This window comes from Bombus affinis, chromosome 2 (genome assembly GCF_024516045.1).
Source record: "Bombus affinis isolate iyBomAffi1 chromosome 2, iyBomAffi1.2, whole genome shotgun sequence".
NCBI lineage: Eukaryota > Metazoa > Arthropoda > Insecta > Hymenoptera > Apidae > Bombus > Bombus affinis.
Genome location: NC_066345.1, coordinates 16,755,777 through 16,768,497, shown reverse-complemented (window position 1 = coordinate 16,768,497; position 12,721 = coordinate 16,755,777). Strand labels below are relative to the sequence as shown.

Genomic DNA, 12,721 nt, shown 5'->3' with positions numbered 1-12,721 from the left:
TTTAAATTGAATTACTGTAATACTGGTTTGTAATATTTAGCCGTTAGGTGCGCTGAAATCTGTTTCTTGCTTATAGATATGATGTACTTTAAGAAGACGTAGTTCGGTCTAATCCTGAGTTGTAAATGGTGGATGGCCTGTCATCGTCGTTGCGTTAACATCAGGTACGTAGATTTGTATCTCACTTATGTTTGATTTTTAATTATGACATTAACGAAAAATAATTATGATTTCTACGAAGAATTGTTGATCGCTTTATAAAGAACATCAGTTCTAATAATAAATATTATTTTTTCTTGAAATCTTGTTTCATGACACCTTTGATTACGTAAAATTATTGCACCAGACGAAAATAGTCACCTGACTTAAAAGATATAGTTATTTCTTTCGTATTTTTTTTTAGAAAAGATTCTTAATAACTTTTAACATTTATTTTACATTTTCATATTAACCCATCAATAATAAAATATTTTTAATGATTGAATTAAATAACCTACAATATAATTGTGTTCAAATGAAAAATATTATCTTTCATATATGTAGATATAAAAGTAATTGTGTAGTTGCAATATGTATTTAGAAATCTATCGTAAATTCTGCACTTTTTTTCGTAGTTTCACTTTTAATAAGATTTTTAGATTCATTTGTTCTTGCTAATCCCTATCGGTATGCCAAAAAATTGACGTTTGACCACGTTTTTCGGACAAATGTCATATATTTCTGACATTGTCTAATTGACAAAGGATAGCTTCTTATTATCATAACTGTTCTAAAAACTAGAAATATATTTTAATAATCCTTTGCTATTTATTTTTTACTAAAACTACTATATGAAGTAATTGTATAAGTATTGATATACACACCGATTACTGATGTTGTAATAATAGATAATTCGTTATCGTCTGTATACCGTAATTAATATGAATAATTTTTGTTAACTTCAATATGAGTTACACAATATAATACCATAATTAGTGTTAGTGACACATTGAATTTTGATATTATAAATTATAATCTAACCTAATATTTTTGTTTTAAGTGTATATCTATTTATGTTTTGTAACATGTCAATAAAGTTGAATATAAAGAGTTTATTATGAATCTTTAATGTGTTTTGATTTTCTTATTAGCTTATCTGTCTTACATTAGTCATTTATTATGATAGACTATGTTATTTGTGCAAACCAATCTGCATTATAATGCTATACTATACTTAATTCATATCCATACTATATACTTAAATTCATATACATATATATTAACATCTTAGCTTCAGCTTATGCAAAATCTTTGTACATTTTCTTAACAACATCTGTTACACAAAAATTATTTTAATGTTATTAAACTATAGAAATGTTAAATATTATATATATTTTATGTTTTATATGCAATGTAACATTAGCATCTTTTGGATATTTACCATTTCTCAAGTATACCTCTAACATGCTAATGTTCAGGAGCATAAAAAGAAGGTATATTTTATACATGAAAAATATATAAGTATGTATATACATTTCTAATCAACATAATTTGAGTAGACATGCAGATTTAGATATGCTATATCAGCAGATTATCACTTATATTATTTCAAAGAAATATTTATCAACAATAATATCTTAATTATTACTTTCAAAAATGTGTATCTTCCATAATTATAATAGATATACATATACTTAGAGTTATTGATTTCATCATGTACTAAGTTTTAAAGTTGGCACATCATACATGGTTGTGCAACTGAAATCTACAATTAAAATTAAAGGGAAATTTAAAAATATTTTTTTATAAATAGATTAAAGTCTTGCAAAAGACTTCATTACAAAATTTTTTTATAAAGCAATAGGACATATTTGTTCTTATTACACAAATATATCCTATGGTTTTGTAACAAAAGGATTGTTTAAGGAAATATGCTGTTTCCTTTAAATGCAAGATGTATTATTGATAATTACCTACCTTTTCCGATCTTTATATGAAGTAAAATTGATAAAATTTGATAAAAGCACTAAAGATTTACTAGTAATTTTAAATAAAAACTATTAATTTTTTGAGTAACTACAGATAGAGATCTTTGTACAATACAGTCTCAAAGATAATAATGTACTTATTTACTTATAGTTTTAATCATATGAATTATATATAAATAGTTTAGTTATACCATAAAATAATGTATAAATATATGATTTATAAGTTTTGGATACCTAGTGAACATATATATTAATACTAATATTTGATGCAGGTAAAAATGTATAAGGCAAGGACCGTATTTAGTACATTGGCCCCTTTAGCGCCACGAATGTGCAAACCTGAAAGGTTTGCATCATGGTTGGTTCGAAGCCATCCTCTGACAAGGACCACACAGGTGATAGTTACCGAACCAATTAGAAAGTATAGCAAGGTAGCCACAGAACCTTTTCTCAATGGCAGTTCCAGCACTTATGTAGAAGAAATGTATAATGCATGGCTACAAGATCCTCATAGTGTACATGTGGTTAGTAGTAAATTCATGGAATATATCCTTGTTATTGAAGTAAACATTAACTGTAATTTTTTATGGATTTTATTACTTTTATTTTTTATAGTCTTGGGACTCATTTTTTCGCAGTAGTACTGCTGGAGCTGCACCAGGTCTAGCATATCAGGCGCCTCCTTCTCTTGCTCCAAGTCATAATCAAGTTCCATTAGGAGCATTATTACCACTTGGTGGAGGTACACAATTGAGCCAAATACCTGTTAATGAAAAGATCATTGATGATCACCTGGCTGTTCAAGCTATTATTCGTTCTTATCAGGTATGTTAATTTTATATTGCGTATTTAAAAAAACTGGGATAACAACAACTATGTTTCAACAAAATATTATGTTTCCAAGCACCAAATTTTTTATACGTGTGTATTATTATTAAATATATTAAAAAATTTTAATTATATTTTTTATTTTACATAAGATATTCAATTTAAGTGAAATTGTATAATGTTTTATGGCTTCATGTTAAAGCTTTTAGATGTTCTATCTTATCTTTTTGATTATTAGAAACAGTGTCTTAATATTTTGACTATAATTTAGTCATTATTTGATCTTGAAACATTATAGCATGTGTTCTAGAAACATTGTATGTATGTTTTATGTTGAAGGGAAATTTCTATCATATTGCATGTGATATCAAATAAGAGTTTTGTTTCAATTTCCACATGTCCTAATCTTTATTTTTCTTCTTAATACCATATTTATGTTCACTAATCTAGTTGATATATTAGTTCTGCAATTGATAAAAAGAAAAAAAAAGGCAAACTTATGAAACATATAGGACATAAGAAATTGATACTGAAACTATTTCATTAAGGGCTATCATGTATTTCATGAAATAATCCATCATTGCGTCCTATCATTGAAAAAATATTTCAAGCACTGATTAAGAATGTCAGATTATATTCAAGTATTGCATAATAGCCTTATTTTATTAGATGCTTATTGCATCTATCACCTCTAGCATGTTTTACAATTAAATATTTCCCACAAATTATGTGTTACATTTTTGATGTAAATTATAGCTCTAAATTATAACTTATTAATATATATCTAAAAAAGAGGGAAACCAATAGAGAATTAATAAAAGCATAAAATGATATTAAAAGGCAATTGATCTTCAGAAAGTAAATTAAAGTTATATTTTTATATTATTTTATATTTTGTAAAATTATAATTATACAAATATATCAAATGAAGTTAAAATTTTATCCAAAGGTTACGGTAGTTTTAATTTTAAGAAATATTACAGATTTCGTTTAAAAAATTATAATGCATATTTTTATATGGGTTTAGAATTAGAGGTTAATTTAAAGGGGTTAATTCGAAGGTCTAAATTGAAAGTTTTAATGTGCCATAGCAATAATTAGTGAATAGTTAAGGGGTGATCACACTTTTAATAGCAACATTGTATTTCTATAATGTAGTAATGTATGGTAGTTAAAAACATAGAAAAACTGATATACATTGGGGTCCTTTTGGAATTATTCATTGGCATATAGGCTCGAGGTCACTTAGTTGCTGATCTGGACCCACTGGGTATCATGCAAACAGACCTGATACATACACATTATGCAGCCCGCAAGGGATCTCCTGAACAGGTTCTGCGACAATATATGCTTGGTAAGGCTTTTACCCAAACCAATTCCTTAAAGTATTACTTTAGTTTTTATATGTATAAAGTAAAGGTGTGTTTATAAATGCTATATTACAATCCTGGTTTTAGATTATATCTGTTTAGTTAATTTTGTCAAAATTTATGTGATTATTGTGACTTTTAAAGTACCAGAGCTTTTTAAAACACCTTCACCAAATATATGTCATATTTCACATCATAAAAACAAACATCATGGTTTCTATCATATGCATTAACTCCTTCTTAACCATTATCATACCTTTCTTCTTCTAAATCTAATATCTTGTATGTGATATAATAAGCATAATTTTTATTTTCAACAATTTAAAAAATTAAACGTTTTTGTTCTTTATATTTTCGGAAAAAAGTAAAATACACGAATAATTGGAATAATTTATGTGTATGTATTTCAAGAAAGAAAATATTATGAAATACATGAAATTTATAAAATATTAGTAAAATATAAGAAAGAAGTTGTTGGATTAAATATATTGAGAAGGTGTTATGTGAATGTAGATCCATGATAAGTTTTACTGATACTGAAAATGTTCTTGTCCCTCTTAAGGAAGAGTGGGATGTTTGTCGGTTTATATTTTGCAATTTGTATCGATACTATGTTATATATGTCAAACAAAATTTGTGAATAGTGTTCTTAAGTTGCTATCTTATGATAAGTGTATTAGTATTTATGATGTATTTTCAAATATCATGCACAAGTAAACTGTCTAAGGTAAGAAAATGTATTGGAAATCATTGCTATGCATGCTTGCAGATGATGTTAGTAGCTTTGCTTTTATATGTTTGCAATTATAATTTGGAATGTTTGTTTCTGGAACAAGTTATTATTTAATTTAACTATCTATACCATATTACAACCATTGGTTTCTGTTTTGTGGAAGGATTTTTGAGTTATGTTTGCTTAATTTAATCCTTAAAAAATAATAAAATAACAAATAATAAAATATTCTCATTCTAAATACATAAACTAGGTTTAGTTATAGAAAGCATGTATATAACATGCTTTAACTGTTAACATATCAATATTAACGAATATTTATTTTATCAATAGGTATGTTTGCTTTTAATTACTGTGATATGATGTTTTTAAAAGATAATTTTTCCCTTTTTGTTCCTTGAAAACATGTGAGTCAATATTTTAAGACACATTTAAGTGAACATTAGTCACAGTAATTTATTTTAATGTTTGTAATGAGTTAAGAAGTTTGAAGAACTAAAAACTACTTGGTTCGTATGAATGTGGCGTTAAATTGACAGATTCGTGGCCATCATATCGCTAAATTGGATCCACTTGGCATCAACAGCGCTGATCTTGATGATAGACACCCACAAGAGTTGCTCTATAATCATTACTCATTCGGTAAGCCTAAATGAATGTGTTTCTGTATAAATCAAAGGAATGAAGGTCCAGAGTGAACTTTATGTGAGGTATTACTATGTATTAAAAAGACTATCAAAAATTTAACTGCTTGAAGTAAGCAATATTTTGCTTCATTATTTCTTTAACATTCTCCTAACTTGAAGATGTTTGTGTAATAATTTACTTATTTCACCACAATATGATACTTGTTATTATTGGAAATATCATTTTTATTATTATGATTCATATTTCATCTCATTTTCTTCCTGGACACAAAGTACAGCATAATAAACAGAAAAGATACCTTAAATCTAAACAATATTGCAAAGTTATTTACAGTAAAAATAATGTTAATATTGTTTTTAGATAAATATATTTAATGGCGAAACCTTATCGTAATACATATAAAAAGAGTTTTGCTCAATAATTTAATTATTCAGTTTAAGCGTAATGTCTACAGGGAACAGAGCACGTACTACTACTTACTCACAGGAACTGCAGTACAGAATAGCTGCACTTATGAAAAGTATGTAAGAATTATAATTAAAATGAGAGTTCAATTTAAAGCTTTTGTAAAATATTAGTATTTTTGGGATGTAATGGTTCGCTATGGGATTACATAAAAATTGGCATTAAAGGTAAATTGTAAAGGTGCTTGGGTCCTTTATATGAACATTGATCTAAAGATTGCTATATTTTGCTGTAAAGGTATTTGTGCCAGGAATAATTTTTGAATATCTTTTTTTGGAAATATTGGAGGAAGTATAGGATAATAAATAATATTATTACCACATCTAACAGTTTATGTACGATGTAATAAAAGATGTATATATAAGTATTTTTATAGAGCATACTATTTGCAAATACTTCCTCCTCAAGTTCCTATTTATTTATTAAATGATTTTTGTATAATCTATATGTTTTAATATCATTTTTCAAATTTCTACACTTTTCTGTATCTTATTTTATTTTACAAATTGTGTGGCCAATGTGTAAAAATTTTGTCATATTATTGTACTGTTATCATTTTAGTATTTTTGGTGATTGCTTTTATTAATAATGCTTCATTGAGTTTTACAGCTTTGTATTTGAATACTTTTTTCAGTTTTCCATTTATTTCTCTTCTTACAAATATTGTGGAGAAGGTTTGTTATAATCTTAACTATTTGTTTTTTTTTTAAGAAATGATGCATGTATATATCATGTGCCAAACATTTTGTATACATATATTCACATATGATATTAAAAGAACTATTTACATATATTTATTATGTAAATATAGAAAACATTGCATTTGAGTTTTATGCGATATAAAGTTCTTTTTTTTTCGCTTTAAGAATAGTTTACATTTTCAGTATCAGTTACAAAAATATATACATTATATTTTAATAAAAAGAAGTGTGTACTATATATAATATGTAGTTATAACAAAAGAGATGTTTTTCTAGATATATTTGGAATTAATTATCCTATATAAATTCTATTATAAATACATACGTGGCGTGGCGTTGCGTTTATCTTTTATTATGTTCATGCTTTTTTTAAAATAAGCAAATATTTTATTGTTCGATTTCTACAGAGGAATCCGATATGGATCGTATTTTCAAGTTGCCATCCACCACTTTTATTGGTGGCAAAGAGAAATCATTGCCTCTTCGTGAAATCTTAAAAAGACTAGAAGCTGCTTACTGCGGCCACATCGGTGTGGAATTCATGTTTATCAATTCTTTGGAACAATGCAATTGGATTCGACAAAAAATGGAGACTCCTGGTATTATGGAAATGACGAATGATGAAAGAAGACTTATTTTGGCTAGATTAACTCGCGCAACTGGGTATATAAAATATCAAAATGTAAACATTTTTACATTTACACCAACAATAAAATATTTATTGTTATATTTTGTATTCTCACTGTAGATTTGAAGCATTCCTTGCACGTAAGTGGTCATCTGAGAAGAGATTTGGATTGGAAGGATGTGAAATTCTGATCCCTGCTATGAAGCAGGTAATTGATAAATCAACTGAGTTAGGAGTTGAATCCATTGTCATGGGTATGCCTCATCGTGGCCGTTTAAATGTCCTTGCTAACGTTTGTCGTAAGCCCTTGAGTCAAATATTCACTCAATTTGCGGCTCTAGAAGCAGCTGACGATGTAAGTGTATATGATATCTACAATATGAAATTTGATCTTGTCATTTATATGGATATGCTTTACTAATTCTTAATAATTTAGGGTTCTGGTGATGTTAAATATCACTTGGGAACATACATTGAGCGTTTGAATCGAGTAACAAACAAAAACATTCGTTTGGCTGTTGTGGCGAATCCATCTCATTTAGAAGCTGTCGATCCAGTAGTACAAGGAAAGACTCGTGCAGAACAATTTTATCGCGGTGATGGCGAAGGCAAGAAGGTACACTATACGGAGTAATTTACATTGATAACAAAATTTTATTACTTCTCTGGAAGCTTCATGATTAAACTGATATTAACAGGTCATGTCTATTCTTCTGCATGGTGATGCTGCATTCTGTGGGCAGGGTATTGTTTTTGAAACAATGCACTTGTCAGACTTGCCAGATTATACAACTCATGGTACTATTCATATTGTGGTGAATAATCAAATTGGATTTACTACAGATCCAAGACATTCACGATCCTCTCCATATTGTACAGGTAAGTATCTCATCATATACATAAAAGATAATCTTTTTGTGTTCTAAGGTTACTCTAATCATTAATGATTTTATGAAAGATGTTGCAAGAGTAGTGAATGCACCCATTTTCCATGTAAATTCGGATGATCCTGAGGCAGTAATGCATGTTTGTAAAGTTGCTGCAGAATGGAGAGCAACTTTCCATAAAGATGTTGTTATTGATATTGTATCATATAGACGAAATGGTCACAATGAGATTGATGAACCTATGTTTACACAGCCTTTGATGTATCGCAAAATTAGAAATACTCCACCAGTTCTAGATATATATGCCAAAAGTCTTATTGATGATAGTGTCGTTTCTCCTGAAGAAGTTAAGGTACCGAAATAAGAAATATTTTAGTTATTTGAGTATATGTGACTAAGTTTTTATAATGATATTACAGGATGTTAAAGACAAATATGAGAAAATTTGTGAAGAAGCATATGTCAATGCTAGACAAGAAACACATATTAAGTACAAAGATTGGTTGGATTCTCCATGGTCCGGTTTCTTTGAAGGGAAAGACCCTTTAAAAGTATCTCCTACCGGTATTAAAGAAGACACACTCATTCATATTGGAAAAAAATTCTCTTCACCACCGCCGAATGCAGCTGAATTTGTGGTTCATAAAGGTAAATGTCTTTCTAATTATGGATGAATTAATTAGGCAAGGTTCATATTAGATATATACTAATTTGTAACATATAAACATACAGGTATCGAACGTATTTTAAAATCTCGTATGGAAATGATAGAAGCGCGAACAGTTGATTGGGCTCTTGGAGAAGCTATGGCCTTTGGTTCTCTACTTAAAGAGGGTGTTCATGTTAGATTATCAGGTCAAGATGTAGAAAGAGGAACTTTTTCACACAGACATCATGTTCTCCATCATCAAACTGTGGATAAAGCTACTTACAGACCACTGTGTTATCTTTACCCAGATCAAGCTCCATATACTGTATGCAATAGTTCTTTATCAGAGTTTGGTGTACTTGGTAATGTTATGATATTACTTAAATTGGCTTTGTATATATGTTTTAATGATATTACAATAAAAATATTTTTTGTTGTTAAATTTTTAGGATTTGAATTAGGTTATTCTATGACTAATCCTAATGCACTAGTGTGCTGGGAAGCACAATTTGGTGATTTCAATAACACAGCACAGTGCATAATTGATCAATTTATCAGCAGTGGTCAAGCTAAATGGGTACGTCAATCTGGTCTTGTAATGTTACAACCTCACGGGCTTGAGGGAATGGTAAGTTCTTAAATATGTGTTTAAAAAATTTGTTATATGACAGTATATAATTATCTACATGATTGTCCGCCTGTTCTAGGGACCTGAACATTCCAGTGCCCGCTTGGAACGTTTCCTACAAATGTCTGCTGATGATCCAGATTATTTCCCTCCTGAAAGCGAAGAATTTGCTGTGCGTCAGTTACACGATAGCAATTGGATTGTAGCCAATTGCAGTACACCAGCAAATTATTTCCATATTCTAAGAAGACAGATTGCATTGCCATTTAGGAAACCTTTGATTTTAATGACACCAAAATCATTGCTTCGTCATCCAGAAGCAAAGTCTAGTTTCGATCTGATGCTGGAAAATACAGAATTTCTTAGAGTGATACCAGAAGAAGGTGTAGCTTCTCAAAATCCCAGTAATGTTAAAAGGATAATTTTCTGTTCTGGTAAAGTTTATTACGATTTAAAGAAAGCACGCGCGGAGAAGAAATTGGACGATAAAGTCGCTATTGTGAGAGTCGAACAGGTAAATATTAGTTGCTATCAAATTCGAAAACCTTTTTGTTTATTTTCATTCTATTAATTAAATTTACTCGTATTCTTTTGTTTTTATAGATTTCACCTTTCCCATACGATTTAGTTAAGAAAGAAGCCAATAAATATGCTAATGCAGAATTAGTATGGGCTCAAGAAGAACACAAAAATCAGGGTGCATGGACATATATTCAACCTAGATTTCATACAGCTTTGAATGGAACTCGTTCTGTATTGTGAGTATCGAAATTCAAACAAATATTAAGATCTGTCTTTTGCAATATGTATGTATAATTTTAGTTTACAAAAATACGTGTAAATTACTCGTGTTTTCATTATAATGAATTTGTGTTGCAAAATCACCTAGTTGATACTTGTAACATAAATTATAAAATTACGATATTTTGGCTGTCCAATACGTTTGTCATATATTTAGCTGTTCACGTGGCCCAAATCTTTTACTTTGTCACAGTTTCGTTTTCGATGTAATTTATAAAATTCTGATGTGTGTAAATATATCACAAATAAGCAATGTACTTAAGCACAAAAGTTATCAATAATTTGTCTTGTACGCGTGCTTGCTAAGCAAAGCAAAAAATTGGGCCATGTTACAGCAGCGGAAATACGTCATACGACAGTAGGGGTAGCGGAGGGTGGTTTAGTGGTTGGTTCTCATCAACTAAACCAACGAATGTGTCCGAGTCGCTGTCAGTAGAATCTAATAAACCCAAACAGAGAACATTGAGGTAATGTTGGTTATAATATTTGAATAGGATATTTATTATAGCTTTATTTATCATACTTTAATGTGAATATATGATAAGGTATAGCTGTAGAAGGATATAAATGTATATTTTATGATTAACTTTGACTTGTAAATCTAAATTTTTGTTTCAGGTACGTTGGTCGCCCAACAGGTGCTTCACCCGCAACAGGAAGCAAAATGCAGCACCTCAAAGAACTAAAACAATTACTCGATGACTCCTTCGACGTTTAATTATCCTTCGTAGCACTATGTAGAACACATTTTATTTATTTTCTCTTATTATATTTGTTATATTCCCTTTGCCCTGCTCTATATACATCCTAAGAGGAGATTAACATAATTTGAAATAGTTTCTTCATTATTGATTTATTTAAATGAATTAACGTACGCACGAATACTTTCTTAATAGTGATAAACCTAGTTAAAAACTTTTTATCTAGATTCAAGTCATCGACTTTCTTTTTATTTGATTCCTATTTTACAATGCTGTGGTCCAATCGTGAAAATTAATACATTTTGAAACATTTCTTTGGTTTCATTAAAAGAATGATTGATTAAAATATGAACTTCGCGAGAAATTTAATCTAATACAAACAAACATATACGCAATGAGTAATCCATGTAAATATATGCATTTCATTCTTATTTAATGCTTGAATGCGATTCTGTATATTTTTTCTTTTTAATAGGCGACATATATTTATGCTAGTATGTGAGTTGAATGTTGAGCCCGGTGTATGATTGAGTTAGCAGGAACATTTTATTTTATTATGTAAATATATCGCAAGAACAAAAATTACATCAGCAAGGAACCTCCTAACATGACTTACTCATTGTCTAAATCTTGAAAATTGTCGTTACAATAATCGAAAATATTCGTGCGTTGACGTTTGTATTTTATTCGTTTGTTAATACTTAACTTTATGAAACGGATAAGATTAAGAAAAAAAGTATTATTTTTAATTTATACAACAGTTTACGCAGAGTGTAAATATATCGATTGTCACGACTGTGGAGACTTAAATGAAACTTTTCGGAGTTTGATAATGTTCATTTACGGCAATTTTTTTATTCATTTATTTATGCCGTAGCGAAAGACAGCCAATTGATTTAATTCTTTATCGTTGCTTTATTTTTATAAAGAATTAAATAATTGGTAGGTTGGTAGAAATATATAAAGAGATATGTTGTAGCATTAGACTCGATTACGTAATGTATTGCGAAAATGTAGATTATATGAACTTAATAGGAAAGAAAAAATGTTTACGAGATCGAGTCGTAATGTTGCTCTTCAAAAAGTTTCAAAGACTTCTCTCTAAAAAGATGGAAATAGAAGATAATTTGCTAATGCTAGTTGGAATATTTAAAGAAAACTATTTTATTATTATTTTATTTTAGCCAATGATATACGTTGGTTGCTCCATAGTCTGCGAAGGCACAGTATTTATATTCTACATATGAATTATTTGAAGAATGGGTTTTATGAATGGAATATCTGTTGTACCATGTCACTAATTGGGAAGTATTGTATCAAGTTTGAGTTATACGTAACAATAGTACACGATATTTTGTAATCTGCTAGAATACGATAGATGCAATGTGGTCCTATATAAACTGCGGTACTCTTATTCCACTCATCATTTCTTGTTATTACATGCATAATAACGACGATATATACATGTATGCTCTGATATTAAAGTTTAATAGGTCAAAGTTACTAATGAGAATAAATTGAAGTTTACTTACGTTAGTGCACATTGTCGGTATGTCACGGTAAATATTGTAGCATCCTACGAAATTAAATTATATTAGCTATTATCAGGTATTTTTAAACAACCTTCCCCCTTTTAATAAAATCCAGTACTTTTTTCTCTTCAATGTAATACTAACTATTATTTAACGTCATTAAAGACTGAAAGAAGGACATAA

General features: G+C 29.0%; 1 protein-coding gene across 8 annotated transcripts; it reads left to right on the top strand.

Annotated features, from left to right (window-relative positions):
• The first annotated feature begins 58 nt into the window (after positions 1 to 58).
• On the top strand, positions 59 to 12,610 carry LOC126923399 (2-oxoglutarate dehydrogenase complex component E1). 8 transcript variants are annotated; one of them, XM_050736812.1, is made up of 17 exons: positions 59 to 164; positions 2,240 to 2,491; positions 2,583 to 2,792; positions 5,438 to 5,540; positions 6,001 to 6,066; positions 7,120 to 7,375; positions 7,461 to 7,695; positions 7,777 to 7,956; positions 8,039 to 8,219; positions 8,299 to 8,579; positions 8,647 to 8,875; positions 8,960 to 9,238; positions 9,326 to 9,504; positions 9,584 to 10,018; positions 10,108 to 10,262; positions 10,641 to 10,772; positions 10,924 to 12,610. In XM_050736812.1, exons 2-17 carry the CDS (start codon positions 2,246 to 2,248, stop codon positions 11,021 to 11,023), a joined length of 3,267 nt encoding a protein of 1,088 aa, XP_050592769.1. In that variant the 5' UTR covers positions 59 to 164; positions 2,240 to 2,245; the 3' UTR covers positions 11,024 to 12,610. The 8 variants fall into 8 exon arrangements, with proteins under 8 accessions (XP_050592769.1, XP_050592784.1, XP_050592793.1 ...); XM_050736827.1 differs by lacking the exon at positions 6,001 to 6,066 and having other exon boundaries at positions 77 to 164; XM_050736836.1 differs by lacking the exon at positions 10,641 to 10,772 and having other exon boundaries at positions 77 to 164.
• The last annotated feature ends 111 nt before the right edge of the window (positions 12,611 to 12,721 follow it).